General features: G+C 42.7%; 1 protein-coding gene across 1 annotated transcript in view; it reads left to right on the plus strand.

The window, feature by feature from the left end:
* Positions 1–23222, plus strand: part of rcc1 (regulator of chromosome condensation 1) — a 29844-nt gene that overhangs the window by 2031 nt on the left and 4591 nt on the right. Inside the window, exons 2-9 of the mRNA XM_078423473.1 lie at positions 56–158; positions 9656–9846; positions 13383–13562; positions 17374–17470; positions 18974–19096; positions 19653–19805; positions 22352–22471; positions 22958–23110. Of these exons, the coding sequence (XP_078279599.1) occupies positions 71–158; positions 9656–9846; positions 13383–13562; positions 17374–17470; positions 18974–19096; positions 19653–19805; positions 22352–22471; positions 22958–23110 (1105 nt within the window). The 5' untranslated portion in view covers positions 56–70. The remainder of the gene's footprint in view (positions 1–55; positions 159–9655; positions 9847–13382; positions 13563–17373; positions 17471–18973; positions 19097–19652; positions 19806–22351; positions 22472–22957; positions 23111–23222) is intronic.

A 23222-nucleotide genomic window follows, 5' to 3' on the forward strand; every position in this document is an offset into this window, starting at 1 on the left:
TGCATATGTATTATTGTCTATTTCGTCACCTAAACTACTTTATATTGCTTATCAGGAATTTTAGAATACAATGGCAGGAAAAAAACCAGTGAAGAGGTCTTCATTATCAAAAGATGATGTTGAGAAAAAGCGAGGTGAAGAAAGTAAAAAGATAAAGAGTGAGTATATTTATTCAGCCTGTCAATTCAGCCTGTCACGTGGCGGCGCCTAACGGCAGCGGCTGACTAGCAGTCTGTCCGTCTTTTTTTTGTTGAGTGTCGGTGTTGGGATGATTTTTATATATTTTATTTTGGTTGTGTATGTGTGGGAGGGGGTGGTGGTGTGTGGGGGTGGGTGTGGGGAACTTTTCTCTTCCTCACGGCGCGGGGTGCGGCTCGGCTGCGGGGCCTAACATCCCCCGGTGCGGCTTGGCCGCTGGACTTTACATCCCGGTGCGGCTTGGCCGCTGGACTTACATCGCCCGGTGTAGCTCGGCTGCGGGGCTTAACACCGCCCGGTGCGGCTCGGCTGCGGGGCTTAACACCGCCCGGTGCAACTCGGCTGCGGGACTTAACACCGCCCGGTGCGGCTCGGCTGCGGGACTTTTCACCGCTGGTGCGGCTCGGCTGCGGGACTTAGCTGCGCAAGGCTTGGTCGCGGGCCTTTCATCGCCCGGTTCGGCCGCGAGACGTTTCAGCGCCCGGTGCGGGGACTGTGCGGGTCGGTCGGGGACGAGCTGTCTGTCCGTGGGCGTGGGGAAGAGAGGGGAAGTTTTGTTGCCTCCATCACAGTGAGGGGGTGTTATACTAATTGTAAAATGCCACAATTATATTTTGTTAATATCTTTTAATTATTGTAGATGTACTGTAAGCTGTAAAATATTCATAATTTATTTTCCTTTCTTTTTTGTGCTTGATTATCAAATGTATGTCAATTGATAATCTACCAGTGCATTGTCAGTGGTTGCTGGAGAAACAAGGAATTGCAAGTGCTAGTTTACGCAAAAGGACTCAAAGTGCCGGAGTAACTGAGAGGGTCAGACAGCATCTCTGGAGAACATGGATTGGTGAAGTTTGAGGTCGGGACTCTTCAGAGGCAAAAAGTCACCTATCCATGGTCTCCAGAGATGCTGCCCGACCCGTTCAGTTACTCCAGAACTCATCTTTTTTTGGAAACCTGCATCTGCAGTTCCTCGTGTCTCCATCTTGTTTGGTAAGAGCTTGAATTCTTGAATTAAGTTGTGTTAAGTATGACTTTTTGTGGCTTGAGTTGGTAGAGGCCTGGTGTTGCACATTCAGAACCAAATTATCCTATCTGCAGGAGCAGTTCTGCTTTATACCAGAAGCACATAGATCAATAGTAGTGGATAGCCAGGATGAAGTTTGGATGGCGTGTTTGGCGGCTAATGGGTTAATGGGATGTTGGAACCAGGTTCTGGGAAATGGGATTTGTTTTCCATTCATGGTTTGAGAACACTGTTTGTGGAAAGGTACTGGTTACCAGGATAGTTCATAAAGAACGGGGCTATTATTTGAAAGACATGGTTTTGAGTCCCAACTCGTAAGTTCAAGTAATTAAATTTGGAAAAAAAAAGTCTATTACTATAACTAGATCTGTATATATTTAGTAAAAACAATGTATTTATGATGATCAAAAAGCAATTAGATTGTTCTAAAAATCAATTTGGTTTATTAAAGTTAAGGGGAGGAAATCTACCGTCCTTGTGTAGGAAGGAACTGTAGATACTGGTTTAAACTGAAGATAGACACAAAATGCTGGAGTAACTCAGCGGGGCAGGCAGCATCTCAAGAGAAGGAATTGGTGACGTTTTGGGTCGAGACCCTTCTCGCCCTGAAACATCACCCATTCCTACTCTCCAGAGATGCTGCCTGTCTCACTGGGTTACTTCAACGTTTTTTGTCAATCTACAATCCTTGCCTGGTCTGGGTAATTTTTAACTTCCTTCTCCGTTCAGTGATAGTTATATGCCAGCGATATCCTTATCTGATAAAAACGGCAATGTTTCAACAGACATGCACCTCTGAGTAATCAATAGACAATAGGTGCAGGAGTAGGCCATTCAGCCCTTCGAGCCAGCACCGCCATTCAATGCGATCATGGCTGATCACTCTCAATCAGTACCCCGTTCCTGCCTTCTCCCCATACCCCCTCACTCCGCTATCCTTAAGAGCTCTATCCAGCTCTCTCTTGAAAGCATCCAACGAACTGGCCTCCACTGCCTTCTGATGCAGAGAATTCCACACCTTCACCACTCTCTGACTGAAAAAGTTCTTCCTCATCTCCGTTCTAAATGGCCTACCCCTTATTCTTAAACTGTGGCCCCTTGTTCTGGACTCCCCCAACATTGGGAACATGTTTCCTGCCTCTAATGTGTCCAATCCCCTAATTATCTTATATGTTTCAATAAGATCCCCCCTCATCCTTCTAAATTCCAGGGTCAGGGAAGTTACTGGGTCAGCTGATGCTTGGTTAGTAGCCCTTCAGTAGTCCCCTGTATGTCTTTGATGCTTATTAGATCTTGATTCTTGATGGCAAGCACCTTGGCATAAATTGACTTATCCATTTAGGAACTGTATGGCAATCTGTATCAACTAAAGAATAAGTCAGGAATCGAGACAGTTTTTTTCAGTTGTAGATTGGGGTTTATTAAATATGAAGGTTTGTAAGCACGACAAAGACTTGGAAGTTCAAAAGAAGGTAAAATCTAGCTCTGAATTTTATTGCTCAAGGTACAATATTATACTGAGCCTCTTGGACTGTACCTTTGCATAAGGGTGGGGCAACATGTTTGGAATTGTCAGCTGAAAAATCCCGACAGTGTCATTGGATGGGAAATGAGGAATTAATTGCTTTATCGTTGTAATGTGAAGGTGATAAGTTGAAACCAGAAAAGCTGCTTTTCGGAGGGGATGCTGATTCAGCAGATCTGCAGAAACATTTGGATATGTCATCTTTTATAGAAATGTTGTTTTAGGTAGTCTTCAGATACCAAACCAAACAGAAATCTCTTTTTGAACGCGACCCTGAGCCCCAGGGTCAACCTTGATCCTAATGAATCAGTTGGACAGGCTGGAGGAGTTAAAGACTGCCTACTTCTTCTTACATCTTCTATACACTAAAACTCTTGTTTGTTTGTGTGTTCCTGAACTACAGCCAAAACAGTACACGATAGCATGACAATTTTAGGCCTTACTCACCGTCGTCCCTTTGGTGCTAATGGAAGACGTTTCATTGAAATCGGTGTTATATTTTCACATTTCACATTTCACATTTTAAAGTTTAAATCTATCCCTTCGAGCCAGCACCACCATTCAATGTGATCATGGCTGATCATTCTCAATCAAGAGAGAGCTGGATAGAGCTCTTAAGGATAGCGGAGTGAGGGGGTATGGGGAGAAGGCAGGAACGGGGTACTGATTGAGAGTGATCAGCCATGATCGCATTGAATGGCGGTGCTGGCTCGAAGGGCTGAATGGCCTACTCCTGCGTCTATTGTCTATTGTCTATAGTACCCCCCGTTCCTGCCTTCTCCCCATACCCCCTGACTTCGCTATCCTTAAGAGCTCTATCTAGCTCTCTCTTGAATGCATTCAGAGAATTGGCCTCCACTGCCTTCTGAGGCAGTGAATTCCACGGATTTACAACTCTCTGACTGAAAAAGGTTTTTCCTCATCTCCGTTCTAAATGGCCTACCCCTTATTCTTAAACTGTGGCCCCTGGTTCTGGACTCCCCCAACATTGGGAACGTGTCCAACCACTTAATAATCTTATATGTTTCAATAAGATCCCCTCTCATCCTTCTAAATTCAAGTGTATACATGCCTAGCCGCTCCAGTCTTTCAACATATGACAGTCCCGCCATTCCGGGAATTAACCTAGTTGACCCTACGCTGCACGCCCTCAATAGCAAGAATATCCTTCCTCAAATTTGGAGACCAAAACTGCACACAGTACTCCAGGTGTGGTCTTACTAGGACCCTATACAAGTCCACTTGGTCTAGTTCCTACTTAAACTCCAATTATATTCAGAGCTTGTATCATCAACTTATTGTTTTATAGGGCAACCCTCCGCTATCAACAAAGTACAGGTTTTAAGGTGCAAGTTGAGGAAGGAGTTGGTTTCTTGCAAATTTGTCAAACTTGGAGAACTGGGTCCTTTTGCTTTGAAAGAAACAGCCACCCTTGCCCTCAAATCTTTCTGATGCTGGTACTTCTGGCCCAGACTAGCAGTAGTGGTGAATTAACTGGCCCTGACTGTCCTGTGTCAGTGATCCGTCAATTGTGCATTTTAGCTTGTCTTTTCTAGGTTTGAGCTACCACTTTATAAAGTTGGCTGGGCTATACATAACTTTATACAAACTGGCAAAGATTACACTGACAGCTGCTGGCACAATTGCTCTACCAATTGCATTTGTCTGCTGGATAACAGAACGTGGGGATAGTAAACTGCCTGCATTTTCTCATGGTTAATTGACAATTAATATAATTTGTATAAGAAAATAACTGCAGATGCTGGTACAAATCGAAGGTATTTATTCACAAAATGCTGGAGTAACTCAGCAGGTCAGGCAGCATCTCGGGAGCGAAGGAATGGGTGACGTTTCGGGTCGAGACACTTCTTCAGACTGATGTCAGGGGGGCGGGACAAGACAAAGGAAGGATATAGGTGGAGACAGGAAGATAGAGGGAGATCTGGGAAGGGGGAGGGGAAGAGAGGGACAGAGGAACTATCTAAAGTTGGAGAAGTCAATGTTCATACCGCTGGGCTGCAAACTGCCCAGGCGAAATATGAGGTGCTGTTCCTCCAATTTCCGGTACACAAAATGCTGGAGTAACTCAGCAGGTCAGGCAGCATCTCGGGAGAGAAGGAATGGGTGACGACATAATATCATTTAGTAGCTCGTTGGACACATTTACATTGCACTAGACAATCAATTGTGCATCGGTTCCTTGGATGGCAGGGATCATTCCACCGAGAAAAAGGGATCAAAGAAGTTGATGCTGAGAAAATTCCACGACGCCTCTGCCAAGTGCGAGTAAAAATAAAGGCATTTGTTGAAGGCTTTTTAAACTGACCCCACATCACTATCTGGCTTTGTGATGTCTGCAGACTCCATTGATGAGGTCTACTGTTTTTGTTTTGTAAAGGTTTCCAGTACCATGGCATTTTCTGTGCATCACACTAAGTGATTGTGCTCCTGCATTCTTGCTTTGTGAACATATGAGGGGCTTGAGAGCTGGTGCAGTGCTTTGATCCTTTTTTTTCTCTTTTGACTGTAGTTGTGACATCACAGCTATTTTCCCTTGGTGTCAGTCTTGTTGGCAGATGATATTGTAATCGTTGCATGCTGACTGCCAATGGAAATCAATTTTTTGTCTTATCCTGTTTTGGAGGCCTCCCTATGTCCTTGGGTTACAAGCTCTTGAGTAAAAATCTCAGTTTTAATTGGTGGGCTCAAGGGCTTGATAGATTGTTTCATGTTGTACTTACATCTTGTTGTATCTGTGGGCGCCATGAACTGGGAAGTAACTGCATCTTTGTCAAAGAATACAAATCTCAGAAGAGTAAGTAATAAAGCAAGCATAGCATCGATGTGAGTAAAGGCCCCCAGTTCCATAGCATATCAACCATGTTTTGAATTGTTATTTAACCTTCAGGGCCCTTTGAGTGCTTTGGAGGTCTTATGTAGACATTGGACAAAGGGGTTGGTTTTGGCTGGGAGCACTTTCATTGTTGAATACCCTGCTAAAAATGGTCTAAAATAAAGGTCTGCCAATAGAGGAGATAAGAATTTGGGGCCGAACCTCTGCCACCAGAGGTTTCTTTAGAGATAGGTGTGTGATATTTTGGCCAGGCATAGTTAAAATCCATTAAAAACACCAGCCAAGATCATATTGAATGGTGATGCTGGCTCGAAGGTTCAAATGGCCTATTTTCTATGTTTCTGTGTTATCCAGCTCTTTCTGTAAGACATTTATGTCTGGAGAAAGGAGATGCCTTGGATTGAAATATACTTCATTAGTCCTCCTATCTACACTCTTCTGATTCTTTTCTTTTCCATACCTCTAGTTTTCATCACTGCGTCTGAGCCCCGAGCATTCGAATTCCCTTCCCTCAACCTCTCAGACTTCCTGCATCTCAAATATTTTGGTCTTTGTATTGATAGTGACTAGGAAATGTTTGATATTAAAAGTGCAAATCCTTGTTTATTGTGGAGAAATGAGACTGACGATGCTGGAATCTGGAATAACAATCAAATTGCTGGAGGAACTTGGTGAGTCTGGCCGCAACTGTGGAGGCAGAGGTCCTGAAACATTGACTATCCCTCTGCCACCAAAGATGCTGCCAGACCTCTGAGTTCCTTTATGTTTTTTCGCTCCTTGTTGAGTATGACAGAACAAGATGTAGTCAGATTACTTTTTAAAACCCATGGAAAAGAAGCACTAAATGTGGAGCACCCACTGAAATCCCAAGACAATTTGTAACATTTCTATGTGTTCTCAGCCAAAGCAGTGAAACATTTAGATGTATCATAAAACAAAATGTTTGGCCTTTTAAAGCATGCTTAAAGTGGAGGAAAATCTGAGAGGGAAAATTTGAGTATTTCTTTAATTTGGTAGAAGTTATCATCCCAGGATACTAGTGAAAGAAGTCCAGTGGTGTTTAATGTTGGAAAACCACTCTCCCTGAAGCCTTAACGCTCATGTAAGTGTGCCGAGAGAAGGACTTGCTGAATTGATTTGGAAACTAGGATTGGCATTTATTTAATGCCTGTCATATCACCTTTGGAATGATGTTATGGTCCTGTAGAGAAATGAACAACCTCTGAAGTCAAGACACTTTGAATGTAGAGCAGTAATATTTTCAAAGCCAAGTGTCCATGCCACATTGTGACTACTCAGTTCCCATTCTCCTGCCTTTCACTTACTCGTGATATGGGGATAACTGGCAAGACCAGTAAGTGAGGTGAAAGTATAGAGTTGATAACGAGAAGCTTTGATGTACAGAGGGATCTTGGGCTCAAAGCTGCCTGAAATTGGCAACACTGGTAGTTAGTGGCATAAAGACTATATATGGAATGCTTGCCATCCACCATCAATGTATTGGGTATATGAGTCAGGAAGTCAAGCTGCAGCTTTATAAAATTATAGTTTGGCTGTATTTGGAGTATTGTATGCAGTTCTGGTTGCCCCATTATGGGAACGATGTAGGGGCTTTGGAGAAGATACAGAAGAGGTTTACCAGAATGCTACCTGGTTTAGAGCAGCAAACTGTCTTCATGGGCGATAGACACAAAATGCTGGAGTAACTTAGCGAGACAGGCAGCATCTCTGGAGAGAAGGAATGGGTGGGTTTGGGTCGAGACGCTTCATCAGACTGATATGTTGCCGTCAGGAATGATTTAGTCCGGCACCTGACCACCATCTAATCCACTTTATCTCTATTGGCCTGAACACAAAACAAGAAAGTTGAAGGTGTGTAAAAAGATCATCTCGGACAATACCTTGCTGGCAAACCTGATAGCCTCCAACAAACTGGGGAGAGAGGGTCCACGGAATCTGCATTGTCCTATGGTTCATGTTAATCAGCATCTATGAAGCAAATGTTTGTTTCCCCACCAGAAAATAGGAGGACTGTTTGATGTGAATTACGAGAAGATCAGGAGTTAATTATCCACATGGAAGGCTCCATTATACGCGTTAGGATGCCCAATAACCTTGTGACAATCATTTGATGTGCACAGATTCATCAGTATTGCAAACCTTCAAGTGTCCAAACATGAGCAAAAAATGGAGAGTTTAACAGTAAGAGAGACACAGTCAACATTTGTTGGAAGTAGGTATTTCAAGAACTCTCCCATGACCATCCTTGATGGGAGTCCCCTTGACTCCATTCCTCAAAAATCCTCTTGATTTCATCTTTGCTATGACCCTAGATTGGCAAATTGAGAAGTTCTTGGGAGAAGACAGCAACCCTGCTGAAGTTCTAATATTTGCTGAAAACGACTTTGGACAAACACTCACGGCCTTAACCCCCACATCTCGGAAGAGGAAAACAAACTAAGAGGATTTGGAGACAGAACAAACACAATTGTAACTACAGAGGGTTCTCCCTGATCTCTGCTATAAGACATATCTAGTCTATGGAAATAGAATGAAAGCACCCATTGTTGAACTTGAGGGGCCTATGGCGCAAGTATTTTGTGTCAGAGTGACCGGAAATTAATTGGCATCAGGTTCCTAGACTCTTTCATTTCCATCATCACCTTAATTACTGTGGCGACCAGATAGGGTAACCTCATGAAACTTAAGTCTCCTTGATGCAAATGGCTCCATGACGTGTTGCTGTGTATATTTAATTTGCAGTCATTTGCAAGTTAGATATTTGGAAATGTAATATTCCCTCATATTTCACAAATTACAAAAAGTTTGGATATAATGTTTTGGCGCATTTTTGGAACCATTCTTTTTTAAATGAAGCCATGTTTATCAAGATGGACTCCTTTTCAAATCACAACCCTCTAGCATTTAACTTGTGTATTGTTTATGTACCTGAAGCAGAAGTTCTCAAGATGTAACTTTCATGAGAAATTGTGTTTTGGGCTGTAAACCCGGGCCTTGTTAATGGCCCATGAAAAATGTTTTTTTTTAAATTCAGGCATATTGTGTGTAGATCTACTTCAATGATGAGTTTGTGTCAGAGGGTATTGTATAAGAATGGTCTTGGCTCCCAGTCTCAATGAATCTTGAGTTGATTATTGATGCCATTGCTGACTGCCACGTTCAGGGATATGCAATTTCAATGCAGTTTGGGAGAAAGCTGCTTGTTTTAATCAGAAGTTGCATCTACTAATTATTCCGCAGAAAAGGTAATTGAACAAGGAGACTAAAAAAAGTTGTGTTGCCACTTGAACCTTTTACACCATTTAAGTAGGTCATGGCTGATCTGTATTGTAGACTAAGTAGATTTTATTGTCGACAAGGTTAAACTACCATGTCCACTTAGAGGTTTATTTTATTGATCTCCAAACCTCGGTCTATTTTGGGGTAAGTTCTGGTTTACCTCTGCTGTTTATGCCTTCTGATCTAGCCCTTGAGGGACCTAGGCCCAGGTCCAAAATATGTCCCCTGTTATTGGATTTTCCCAAAATCAGAAACTATGCGATCTTTATAATGTGTATATATATATATTTATATATATATATATATATATATATATATATATATAATAGTGTATAATATATATAATTGTGTGGTGATTTGGAAAATGTGGAAACCAATTTATACTCAGCTATTCCCTCACATCATTGTAATTAGTGTTTTTGTAAGTTTTGTGACATTAGTTAAGGGTAAATGTCAGCCAGTGTTTCAGCGAGAACTCCTGTTCCATAGTTCTCTGGAACTCTGAGTTCCTGATGAAACTACAGCAGTGGGATCTTTAATATTCAGCTCAGAAGAGTGTTGAAGCTATAGCTTTGCATTTTACATGAAATAGTGCAGCTTAAAATACATTGTTAAACTAGGTCGTGTTAGTCTTGAAAATTTACATTTTAGTCTGTAAATCTCTTGAACAAGACTCCGTTCTATGCTCGACCAAGACAAGCATAGCCTAAGGGTTCTGCTGGAAGCCTAATCTGCCTTTATTTCTCCATAGTCTCTCATTGCTCCCACGGGGCAATCCCTGGAGTTGTCCTGACGCTGGGTCAGGGTGATGTTGGCCAACTCGGTCTTGGTGAAAACATCATGGAGCGGAAGAAACCTGCTTTGGTCAAGGGACTACCTGAGAAGATTGTGCAGGTGGAGGCTGGTGGAATGCACACTGTGTGCCTTGCACCAACAGGAAATGTAAGTACAGGAAGCAAGGGCTTTCATTTATACAAGTCAACTCTTATCACCATGAATGATGCTTGAAAGGAAGATCTCTCGAGGAAACAAGGCCTGTGATTGTGTAGAGATAACAGTCATGATCCAGAAGGAGATTCAATGATGTGACAAAACAGCAGTGCAGCACAGGAACAGCCTACTCGACCCACAATGCTTCTTGTTTGACATGGGCATTGTGGGCCGAGTAGGCTGTTCCTGTGCTGCACTGCTCTGTTTTGTCACATCATTGAATCTCCTTCTGGATCATGACTCTGTTATCAAACATCAGGCTGTTGTCTTTACTCAATCACAGGCCTTGTTTCCTCGAGAGATCTTCCTTTCACAGTTGCCAGCCTAGTCATGCCCAGCCTCACACAGCTCACTTCTACCTTTTGCGCAAGGTCCATAATAGGACTGTCTATGCACACCCATTATTTCACCCTGTTCTTACCCAACTGGATATCTCCATTCTAGCATGACTCCATTCTTTCTTTGGTCCATTCCCTTCCCACATATATCTGTAACACTGTCTCTTAGACCAGTGCTGACAGGTTCAAGAGGGAACATCTCAATTTCTGCTATGGAAATGGGTTTTTTTCTGATTACACTCCTAAAGGTTCAGTGTTAACAATTGTGTCCCCTTTGCTGTGGTTTCTAGTGCCAGATAAATAGCTTCTCTGCACTATCAATTTGGGATACCTGAATTAAGTGAAATCCAAACTTTTAAAAACCATGTTCAATCAACTTCAGTCCCTGGTGTGGTGGATCCAAGCATCATAATTTTCTCGGTGTGAAGTTTGCAGGAATACAAGTCAGTGACCTCAGAAATAACTCATTGGTTTCTTCTGAAAAGTGACCTTTTTGTTAAATCTTCCACATAATGAGTTAGGCTTTTTAACGAGTAACAGTTTTACTTCATAGCAGCTGTTAATTACTCTCTTTCAAATGCAATAGTAATATTTAAATCCAGTTCAGTTGGACAATAACGATTTAAATTTACTATTGACTCTTGAGTTGGTGAGAAATTTCAGAACGGCTATATGTGTGAAATTGTATCAGCTTAGTTTTTAAAAAAGCATTATTTGAAATGAACACCATTGGGAATCTGAGTGAATCATTAGTATTTACTGAATTAGTAATCATTCGATGATATTTGAAATTGATACTGAATATTCCCTATTCTTTCCCCACCACATCGAGCCATCCACAGTGTACAGATGCATGATAAAAGAAATAACGGCAATAACGTTTAGTGCAAGATAAAGTCCGATCAAAGATAGTCTGAGAGTTTCCAATGAGGTAGATAACAGCTCAGAATTGTTGGTAGAATGGTTCTGTTGCCTGATAGTTGCTGGGAAGAATCTGTCCCTGAATCTGGAGGGGTGTGTATTCCCCGAGGGGAGAAGAGAGAAGAGGCAGTGGCCGGAGTGCGACTCGTCCGTGGGACTATGGGGCAGAAACTACATTGCGGGATTTATGCAGGTGGGTGCCCATTGGTCTGCACAGCTTGGCGGGCTGAATGGTGATTGGTACCTAGATTTAGACAGTTAAGATAAAACATGTTTCTCAAAAGTGCCCCCTGGAAACAGTTTGGATTGTAAGTCTGGCTTTCTTGATAAATGTTATGCATTTGTGCTCCAAAGTATAAGTGAATAACAGGCAATAGAGGAATGGCCCACACAGTAAAAGGTTACATTGAAGGACTGGTGCATCAGTGGTAAAATATTGGAATGGATAGAGTGCATGTACGTAACAAAAATGAGAAAATTGGGATAAACGGGCCATTTTCCGCGTCTGGCAATTTCTCTGCATGAACGATGGTCATCCTGAAATCCCTTCTAAATATTTTGCTCCTTACCCTAAGTTTTCATCTTCAAGTGTTATCTATGATACAAGAAACAATTCTGGAAATACCAAGAACAAAAGGCTGCATCTGTGGAGTGAGAAACACAGTAAACATTTTGGCTACGGATCTTCGCAAAAATATTTCTCTCTCCATATTTGTTGTCTCGTCCATGGAACATCAGTTTTTTATTTTCCACATTTCTCAGGCTCTTTCTTTAAGCTCCCTTCTGATTTGCGAGGAGCAATATTTTTTTTTATTTGAATGGACTAATAGAAAGTCGCCCACCATCCACTGGCTCATTGTGGAGTCCTTGAGGTGAGAAACTCTATTCGGAGCTCAGCTCTAGGGGCAACACAAGCTATATATAAAAGTTGAATGTCTTTTAAAAGCTAGCTGAGCACTCCTTTCTCTCCTTTCCCACTACCCCAAGTCATGAAGTTTGACACATTTCCTTTCTGCCTACACTCATTAATCTCTGATTTGCAGCATCTAATTTCTCTGGACTCATGTACATGTCCATGAACCTCTCTTTAATAAAATTAAAATCTAATCTACAGGAGAGAATGGCCAGACTGGACAGGGAACTTGCAGCCCATTGTGCCAATATCAGCTCTTTAACGGCACTCTTTGAAATTGCAGTTGGTGCCAGTGAGAGTCCAACATGCAACAGTAAAATACTCTGTTGCTATATAGTGGACTGGCACTGTGCTACTGTTATTCTGCTTGAGCATTATACAATGGCATACATCTCATCACCTGTGTTACCCATTGCTATGCTGCAGCAGATTTGCTAACTGTGACACTCCTGTACCCACACCAGTATACAAGAGGTGTGGGTCTTGTATGGTTACAGAAACGTAGAACTGTGCACAGTTCTTGCCGATACACAACAGGAAGAGTGAGAGAGTACTAGTATAGGGAGCAGAGGAAAACTATGAAAAGGATGTTGTTGAGCCAGAAAATGTTGTTTAAGTTGAGATGGGGAAAGCTGTTAAATTTCCTTTGGCGTAGGTAAGGCTAAGTCGAGATTTAATTGAGGTACATTAAATTTTTTGATTGGCTTAGACATGGTGAATGGGGAGAACCTTTTGCCCTGAGCAGAGAGAGTTATTTTTAGTTTAATATTATTGACTGGTAAAGGGATTAGGAGAGAGTTGAACAAGCAAAAACTCCACAAAGAATGAGATTAGGACAGATGGGGCATGTTGGTTGGTGTGGGCAAGTAGGGCCTGTTTGAAAAGCTGTATGACTTTTATTCTGATCGTTTGTCAGGATTGAACAAAGCGTGACGTCTGTTTCGTTCTGTGTAAAATGACCTTGTGCCTTTTTTTACCGTCATCGGATGTGTTGAAGTACCTTTATAATCAATGAGGTTCTTATGAGAAACAAATGCAACACACCTCAATTACTGAAAATCTTAATTAAAGGATCAAAATTCTGGAAGTACCTGGGCACCATTTGTGGAGAGTGAAGCATTTAATAGTTCAGTCCAATAATCTTTATCCATACTGTTCCTGATGTAACATTGGAAATTCACTGTTCGACTTGTTCACTACAGGCTTCCACAAACAGTGGAGATATAGTTGACCAAATATTGATGGTTGAGTGCTAAATATTGGCCAGATCTACAGACTGGAATGACTCTACTGATCTTTTTTTTTAAAATCTCCAGGTTTACACGTTCGGTTGCAATGATGAGGGTGCGCTTGGACGCGACACGGCGCAGAATGGGTCCGACATGGTTCCGGTCCGGGTTCTGCTTGATGAACATGTGGTCCAGGTTTCTGCGGGTGACAGTCACACTGCGGCTCTGACTGAAAGTGGCCAAGTCTACATATGGGGCTCCTTCAGGGTGAGCTGTGGGAAGACTAATGGGAGGTTTAGTTTAGAGATACAGCGCGGAAACAAGCTCACCGAGTCCACACTAACCAGCGATCCCTGCATATGAACACTATCCTACTACACACACTAGGGACAATTTACACCATACCAAGCCAATTGACCAACAAACCTATACGTCTTTGGAGTGTGGGAGGAAACCGAAAGTCTCAGAGAGAAAACACACGCAGGTCACGGGGAGAACATACAAACTCCATACAGACAGCACCCGCAGTCGGGATCGAACCCGGGTCTCCGGCACTGTAAGGCAGCACCTTTACCGCTGCGCCACCATGCCGCCCAAACATTTGTTGGAGTTATCTAAAATTTTGTTCAATTTCGAGACCGTAGAAAAGCTGGGTCTGTGTCCAAAATATATAGGTTTAGGCACTTGATGAAAAGCCAGTGATGGGTACTTTAAAAAAATATAACCGGTCATTAGGATCAGAGCAATGTAAACAAATTCCAAAGAACTATCTGTCCAATAAAATTAGGCTAGATAGAATCCAGTGTTTATTTCTCAAGATATTGCTTATTGATGTCTATAATTCCAAGTTCATGTTCTACTGAAAATAGTGAAATTGTAAAGCACAGCAATACATTATCAATGAAAGCAGATAGGTTTCAAAATTTGAATTGATCTTTTTAAACTAGTGTTGGCCTGAAGATCACACTGGAAAAGCTAAATTATATTTTAAACTCGGTGTTTTATTCACATTGAAACTTCCATAATAGGGACAACTTATATATTGAATCTTTTAGTAGTTGTATAAATACATTTTGCAAAATTTGCAAAACACTGGGGAATAATTGGAAATCTCTTCTGAGTGTAATTGTGAATGGGTCAGTCAGCACCTGTTGACACGTAGGATCATTTTGTTAAACATATTGTCTCCGTCTTTTCTTCGAGTCATGCAGCATGGAAATAGGTCCTTTGGTCCAACTTGCCCATGCTGACTAACATACTCCATCTACACTAGACCCAACTGCCTGAGGACTTGATCTCCAGAATTCAGTTCTTCCTATCGACTCTATAGTTCTCGTCTTGGTTCATTTTCTTCACATCTGTGTGACATTTCAGAAGTTCTTTGCCATTTAAAAGTTTTGTATTTCCATCTACCTCATATTCTCAGGCAATGATTTGAACTGCTGATTATTTTACTCTCCGTAGTTGGTGCCTGACCAGAATATTTCTGCTGTTTTCTACTTTTAACAATGTTTTTCAAAAATCCATCCTAGATTCTATGGGCTGAATGGCTTACTTCTGTGCTTTGTGATTCTAGTTCATTTTCAGGCATTGAGTCTTATGTTAGGCACCAGTGCCTGTCAATCTTAAGGAGTGGTTATTGGAAGGGTGACAGCCAGCTGCTTCACACATTTGTTCGGAGGAAGTCAGTGAATGTTTTGTTCACACAAAGGACAGTATAACGTGGAAATGTTCATTTATTTTACACCTGCTTACTCTTCCATCACCCTCCCTCTTTCACCAAACAAGAAAAGTACTGTGGCTGCATGCTTAATTATTACGCCGCAGAAAGCCACTCAGTCTGACATCAGTGGTGGGGAAGACGCTGGAGTCAATTATAAAAGACGAAATTGCGGAGCATTTGGATAGCAGTAACAGGATCGTTCCGAGTCAGAATGGATTTACGAAGGGGAAATCATGCTTGACTAATCTTCTGGAATTTTTTGAGGATGTAACTAGGAAAATTGACAGGGGATAGCCGGTGGATGTGGTGTACCTCGACTTTCAGACAGCCTTCGACAAGGTCCCACATAGGAGATTAGTGGCCAAAATTAGAGCACGTGGTATTGGGGGTAAGGTACTGACATGGATAGAAAATTGGTTGGCAGGCAGAAAGCAAACAGTGGGGATAAATGGGTCCCTTTCAGAATGGCAGGCAGTGACTAGTGGGGTACCGCAAGGCTCGGTGCTGGGACCGCAGCTAGTTACAATATACATTAATTACTTGAATGAAGGGATTAAAAGAACCATTAGCAAATTTGCAGATGATACAAAGCTGGATGGTAGCGTGAACTGTGAGGAAAATGCTATGAGGTTGCAGGGTGACTTGGACAGGTTGTGTGAGTGGGCGGATGCATGGCATATGCAGTTTAATGTGGATAAGTGTGAGATTATCCACTTTGGTGGTAAGAAAAGGAAGGCATATTATCTGAATGGTGTCAAGTTAGGAAAAGGGGACAACGAGATCTGGGTGTCCTAGTGCATCAGTCACTGAAAGGAAGCATGCAGGTACAGCAGGCAGTGAAGAAAGCCAATGGAATGTTGTCCTTCATAACAAGAGGAGTTGAGTACAGGAGCAAAGAGGTCCTTCTACAGTTGTACAGGGCCCTAGTGAGACCGCACCTGGAGTACTGTACAGTTTTGGTCTCCAAATTTGAGGAAAGATATTCTTGCTATGGAGGGCGTGCAGCGTAGGTTTACTAGGTTAATTCCCGGAATGGCAGGACTGTCATATGTTGAAAGATTGGAGCGACTAGGCTTGTATACACTGGAATTTAGAAGGATGAGAGGGGATCTTATCGAAACATATAAGATTATTAAGGGGTTGGACACGTTAGAGGCAGGAAACGTGTTCCCAATGATGGGGGAGTCCAGAAGCAGGGGCCACAGTTTAAGAATAAGGGGTAGGCCATTTAGAACGGAGTTGAGGAAAAACTTTTTCAGTCAGAGAGTTGGAAATCTGTGGAATTCTCTGCCTCAGAAGGCAGTGGAGGCCAATTCTCTGAATGCATTCAAGGGAGAGCTAGATAGAGCTCTTAAGGATAGCGGAGTCAGGGGTATGGGGAGAAGGCAGGAACAGGGTACTGATTGAGATTGATCAGCCATGATCACTTTGAATGGTGGTACTGGCTCGAAGGGCCGAATGGCCTACTCCTGCGTCTATTGTCTAAGACAGCAGTCTTGTTTACTTAATCCTCTGGAGCCCTTCAATGTATTCTCTCAAATTCATCAGCTCCCTTTTGACACACACTGTGGATCAGTAAAAACTTTCAGGACTTAGTTCTCTATTTTACCTAGCTCTCCTTATTCAACAATTAAAAGCTAAGTTGTAACCATAATCAAACTGAATGGTGAGATCAGGTTTGAGAACCAGATACAATGAATACAAATGCGATCAAATTCCTACCTGGTATGTCGAACCAGTCTGACTCATTGTTAACCCTTCGGGTATGTTGCCAATTGTAGTGTTTACTCTGTCCAAACTACCTGGGAGTTAACTGTCTTAGAAATAAATGATTACTTAAATACAGTCCTTTTCATAACATCGGGCCACTGGTAAAGACTTTGCAGAAAATTAAGTACTTTTCAAATGTAGTCATGGTTTTAATCAGTAGATTTCCATGCAGTAAACTGGAGCAAACAACTGAGGTAAATGGCCATTATTAGCCAGAAATGTCACTTGTAGGGTTCCCCTGTTTTCTCAGCATATTGCCACCGAGTATTTATGGTCTGCCTGTAAGGCTTTTCATTGGGAAGATGGCACCTCAAATATTTTGCACTCCTTTGGTGCTGTACAAGACAGGCTAAATTTTGCACTCTCGCCTCTAAGATAAGGTTGAACCTCTTCATATTTGGATGAAAATGCTGTCGACCGTGCCAAAATTGACATCCTTTTATTCTTCAGGCACATTCAAACCTTTCCTCCTAATTGGAATTTTTCATCCTTCAAAGTATTCTCTCCTTGAGGCCTCGTATATTTTCAAAAACTTGCTTGGTTTTGAGGACTGTACTTGATGTGTTTAAATTTGAAATTTTGCAGGATAACAATGGAGTTATTGGACTGTTGGAACCCCTGAAGACCAGCCTCTCACCAAAGCAGGTGCCCGTTGATGTTCCAATTGTTAAAATTGTCTCAGGTGAGAAGAGGTTTTACTTAATGTACAGCGTAGTTAATTCAGGCCCACAAGACCTTTCTGTTTCTGATATAATGAGCACAACTTCCCTATCCCACTGCCAACCCACAAGAACTGAGATGAGGAAAAACTTTTTCAATCAGAGAGTTGTGAATCTGTGGAATTCTCTGCCTCAGAAGGCAGTGGAGGCCAATTCTCTGAATGCATTCAAGAGAGAGCTGGGTAGAGCTCTTAAGGATAGCGGAGTCAGGGGGTATGGGGAGAAGGCAGGAACGGGGTACTGATTGAGAATGATCAGCCATGATCACATTGAATGGCGGTGCTGGCTCGGGCTGAATGGCACATAAAAAATAAATAAATAAAGTCTTTCTGGAAATGAATCATCCAGAAGGAGGTAATAGTCAGAGAAGAACGATACAAATGATATTTGTTCCTTGGATACAGAATGATATTTTTGCTGCATTTAACTGTTCCTTGGACATTAAACAAGTCTCTTTTGAGCTGGATTGACCAATTTGTTTGAGCCCAGGTATATCTAGTAGGGCTACATCTACAGGGTTGCTAAAGGCATCACACAGCATTGCATACTCCCAATAAGGGGTTTGAATGTGGTATTAAGCTTGCTGCTGTCTATGGATCATCCATCTGCATTGATGCATTTGAAGTCACTGCCCAGAATAACCTGCTGGCAGCAGCAGTGGAAGCTATGAGAGAGCAGGGTATACTTGCTGATGAGTCAAAGGGGAGTAATTCAGCATATAATGTCTGCTTTGGGGGTGAACCACCCCACCCACAACAACCGTGACATAGGTATTGGTGAAAGTGTTTTCTAGAAGCAGAATATTCAGGCCAGTGGAACAGTTAGTGCTACCGCCTGACCAAATTGATTGCCGTTGGGGCCATATTCACAAAGAGGTGGTGCTCCCAAGATAGCACAGACCCAGTAGCATGTTACGATTAGAATCTCTCCCCTAGCAAATAAATAGTGCTCTTGATAACACAACCTAGCACATGACAGATCTCAGTTGCCTTACTGCAAGAATCAACTACTTTCCGGCCAAATTGTTAATGTGAAGTCTGAGAGTTGTATGCCCAGTCTAGAAACTTAACAGCCAACACTCCAGTTCACTTTTGAGGATGTCCCCCGCTATCTGATAGGCCATCTATACGATGGAGTAAATCCAACAGATCTAGTAGCACACATTAAAAAAACCCAAGTTCCTTGGGTACTGTCAGTGTATAAATATCAACCAACAAAATTAAACGATTACACATCTTGTGGGCGTTAGCTACTTTTGGAGCCTGCCATATCCTAAATTGCAACATTAACTATATCATTGGGTCTGCAGGTTTTGGGATGTCTCAGGAGTTATATGAATGCAAACCTCTCTAATGAGGAAACTGTATTAGGGTTGTGAAGTTCTAGAAATGTCCGCCCTACTGCTTGCTCGAAGCGAGCCATTTGCTCACCTTGGTGAATGGAAAATATATCGTTGTTCCTTTTAGGGAATGATCACTTGGCAATGCTGTCTCTTGACGGTGAGATTTTCACTTCTGGCTGTGGTGAGCAGGGACAACTCGGAAGACTTGCAGAATGTTTCACAAACCGAGGAGGACGGAGAGGTCTAGGTAAATACCAAATTTAAGTTACAATAGGGATACGTCAGAAAGAGGTCATGTATCTTCTTGGACTTGCTCTGCCGCTCTGTTTGATCTCAGTACACTTGCACCTCTTCCTCAGGTGCTTCTTATCCGTGATGTTGGAACAATTTGGTACTTAACAGTACAAAATCTGTAACCAAATTATTTGGTAATCCCCCTTTTAAGGTTAATTGTTGTCATTTACTGTAAGTTCTGTTGTCAAGCTCATTGGTTATCCAGGCTGGGGTTGTTTTCTTCAGGGGGGGGAGATAGGGTGATGGGAAAGGAGACTTGTTTTATACAATGAGACGGTGTTTTATACAATGAATGGTGAGAGTCTGGAGCTCACTGTGTGAAAGAGCGGTGAAGACACTCATTTACAAAGTACATGGGTGAACACTCAAAAGAGCTGTAACTTGCGGGCAGTGGATGTACAGCTGGAAAATAAAGATTGACCTATTGTGCTGATGTGTCATGATGGCCCAAATAGTTGTCTTATGTGCCGTAGTATTTTACAATATCTATTTTTGCTTAATTTGTTCAGAGCGACTGCTGATTCCCAAGAACGTTCGCCTCCGATCCAAAGGGAGTGGGAAGGTGAAATTTTGTGATGTTTTCAGTGGTTCCTATAGCACATTTGCAATTTCGAAGGAAGGCCACATCTATGGTTTTGGACTCTCCAACTACCATCAGCTAGGTGAGCAGAATTGAAACGTTTTTACCACTCATTATGTAGATGTGCACCAAAACTAAGCAAACCTGAACATTGTTATCCTTTCTGCCTAAATACCAATAGGAATTAGCATTTATGTAGTGTCTTAGAATCTGTCTCTTGTGTCGGCTCTACAACTAAATTTGACCAACGATTTTAATTTATTTTTTGGTCTCAGTATTTCTTTTTAAATCTAAAATTCTTTCAATCTCCCTTGAATATAACCTGTGACCTGGCCTCCACAAACCTCTTGAATAATTTCAACCATTCTATACCCACTAACTGAAGAAATGTCTTCTCGTTGCTCTCCTAAGTAGCAGACTGTTTATTTGGAGAATGTGAGCCCTTATTCTTGACATACCTGACTGGGAAATAACTCAGCCTTTGGTATCAGAGGCTTGTCAAAACTTTAATAAAGTAAAGTCGCCCACTCCCAATTCCTCTGTCTGCGCCCAGGATGGGTTGTTTCATACGAGGGCGTCAGAGATGTCCTCATTCTTTAGGAAACGGGGCTTCCCTTCTTCCATTATAGATGAGGGTCTCATTAGGGTCTCCTCTATATCCCGCAGCTCTGTTCTTGCTCCCCCTCTCCCCATTCGTAACAAGAATAGAGTCCCCTTTGTCCTCACATTCCACCCCATCAGCCAGAGTGTACAACAAATTATCCTCCAACATTTCCGTCACCTCCAACGGGATCCCACTACTGGCCACATCTTCCCATCTCTTCCCCTTTCTGCTTTCCGCAGATCCCATTCCCTCCGTAACTCCCTGGTCCACTCGTCCCAGGTACTTTCCCCTGCAACCGCAGGAGATGCAACACCTGTCCCTTACCTCCCCCCTCGACTCCATCCAAGGACCCAAACAGTCTTTCCAGATGAGGCAGAGGTTCACCTGCACCTCCTCCAACCTCATCTATTGTATCCACTGTTCCAGATGTCAACTTCTCTACATCGGCGAGACCAAAAGCAGGCTCAACACCTTCGCTCAGTCCGCCTTAACCAACCTGATCTCCCGGTGGCACAGCACTTCAACTCCCCCTCCCACTCCCAGTCTGACCTTTCTGTCATGGGCCTCCTCCATTGTCATAGTGAGGCCCACCGCAAATTGGAGGAATAGCCCCTCATATTTCGCTTGGGCAGCTTGCAGCCCAGCGGTATGAACATTGATTTCTTTAACTTCAGATAGCTCCTCTTTCCCTCTTCTTCCCCTCCCCTTCCCAGTTCTCCCACTGTCTCCCTGTCTCCTACTGCATCCTATCTTTGTCCCTCCCCTGACATCAGTCTGAAGAAGGGTCTCGACCCGAAACGTCACCCATTCCTTCTCTCCTGAGATGCTGCCTGACCTGCTGAGTTACTCCAGCATTTTGTGATAAAGTAAAATGTCATCAAGTGTTTCCCAGGAGCATTATCATCCAAAAATAACTTTGCGGCACAGTGGAGTAAATTGGAATAGGTGACTAACGGCTTGGTTATGAGGTCATTTTAAGCAGAGGTGACTGTGGAGGATGTTTGAGTTTAGGACCTTGACACGGAAAACTCAGCTGCCAGCAGTGGAGTGATTTTAAAAATCAAGAATACATAAGAGGTGGGATTGGAGGGTTGAAGTGATTTGGATGTCTATTGAAGGTTGCAGGAAAAAAAAGCGGCAACATTGGTCAGTGAATAAAACAATAATGGGTGAATGTGAAATGGTGGGAATTAGATGGCTTGGAAGTTCATGATTCACTCGTGGAAATCCTATGTTGTCATTCACCACATGTCCACTTGCCCTGCACAGTATGAATTAGGCCACTCCCTGGTTGGAACCCCTCGGCCCTGGAATGGACAGGGCTGGGACGGCCCCAGGCTACGGGGTTTCCGTGGAGGGGTTTTGGACAGTCCTTTGTCTGTCTTGTGGCGTGCGGAGCAGTCATTATTAAACAGCCGTCTCGATATTCGCCTGCCATCGAGCCTTATTTCGCATCCACGCTGCCACGGGGATTTAAATAAATAAACGGACTCTTGTTATATAACAAATCGTTTTGCCCACCGTAAGGAAAATGATCCCAGCTTCTCCCCGTGACTGAAATATCATCCAAAGTATCATTCTTCCTTTGTACACTGATCTTGATGTCCCTTCCAAAATATGACCAGAATTAGATACAATATTCTAGTTTCTGTTGTGATTATTGAAAGTTGAATATGTAAGGGCATCATGTTTAATACTCCCAACATCCTTACCAGTGCTGTTACTGTAATTCAGCAAGGAAAATAGACTTGCCTTCGGAACGTTTTTGTGCGTGGTCAACATCAAGCATAAACTCGGCTCACAAATGCTAATCGCAGTTGTTGAATGGTTTTGTTGGTGCTCATTATTAAGGCTATATTTCTAGAATGGCAGATTGGATGATATTCCAGAAATTGGTGGATCGAACCATCCAGGAGTGACTGCTTTCAGGGGTGATATGCCACCAATACGTACAGAGGGAATTTTGCAAGGTGTAGAGAGAATGGAAGGTATATGTAAACTGTGCTGTCTTGTTTCTACCACAGGGACACCAGGCACATCCCCGTGTTTCTCGGCACATAAACTAAGTGCATTCAAGAACTCGGTCAAGTCTTGGGTCAAATTCTCTGGTGGACAACATCATACCTTGTGCTTGGACTCTGATGGTAGGTATCACAGCAGAGGGAAAAGAGGGCTTGTAATGGGAATCGGTTTCCATTTCAGTTTAATTTACAGATAGTGTGATAACAGGGCCTTTGGCCCACTGAGTCCGCCTCCACCAACGATCACTCGTATAATAATTCTATGTTATCCCAGCTTTGCATCCTGCACACTAGGGGCAATTTACAGAAGCCAATTAACCTACAAGCCTGCTTAGGGACATGGGAGGAAACCAGAACGTCCACAGAAAACCCTCGTGGTCACAGTTGGAATGTGTAAACTCTACAGGCAGCACCTGTAGTCAGTCTCTGGCACTCCGAGGCAGCAACTTTGTACTGCCCTTTCTCGAAGCCTTTACAACAGTTGGCAAGGGTGGCGAAGTCTCACAATTTCTCCTTGGCTTTTATTTCTTCAGAGTTAGACATGTGGTGTTTTATGGTGTTTCCCTCTTGTCATCTTAAATTTCGAACTTGCTTTTTTTAATGTTAAAGGTAAAGCATACAGCTTGGGTCGAGCTGAGTATGGACGCCTAGGGTTGGGAGAACGTGCCGCAGAGATGAGTACGCCGACTGCCATCCAAGGACTCCCTGTTATCGCTGAAGTGGCTTGTGGAGCTTCTGTTAGTTATGCCATCAGCAAGGACGGTAAGGATTTATCTTTCCTCTTAATCGTCAGGTCTGCTCCCCACTTCAATGTAATTAATCAAATTGTAATTCACAGATGACTCGCAGGTGAATTAAGATGCACAAAAACAGA

This window comes from Rhinoraja longicauda, chromosome 27 (assembly GCF_053455715.1).
Source record: "Rhinoraja longicauda isolate Sanriku21f chromosome 27, sRhiLon1.1, whole genome shotgun sequence".
In the NCBI taxonomy this organism is placed as follows: Eukaryota; Metazoa; Chordata; class Chondrichthyes; order Rajiformes; family Arhynchobatidae; genus Rhinoraja; species Rhinoraja longicauda.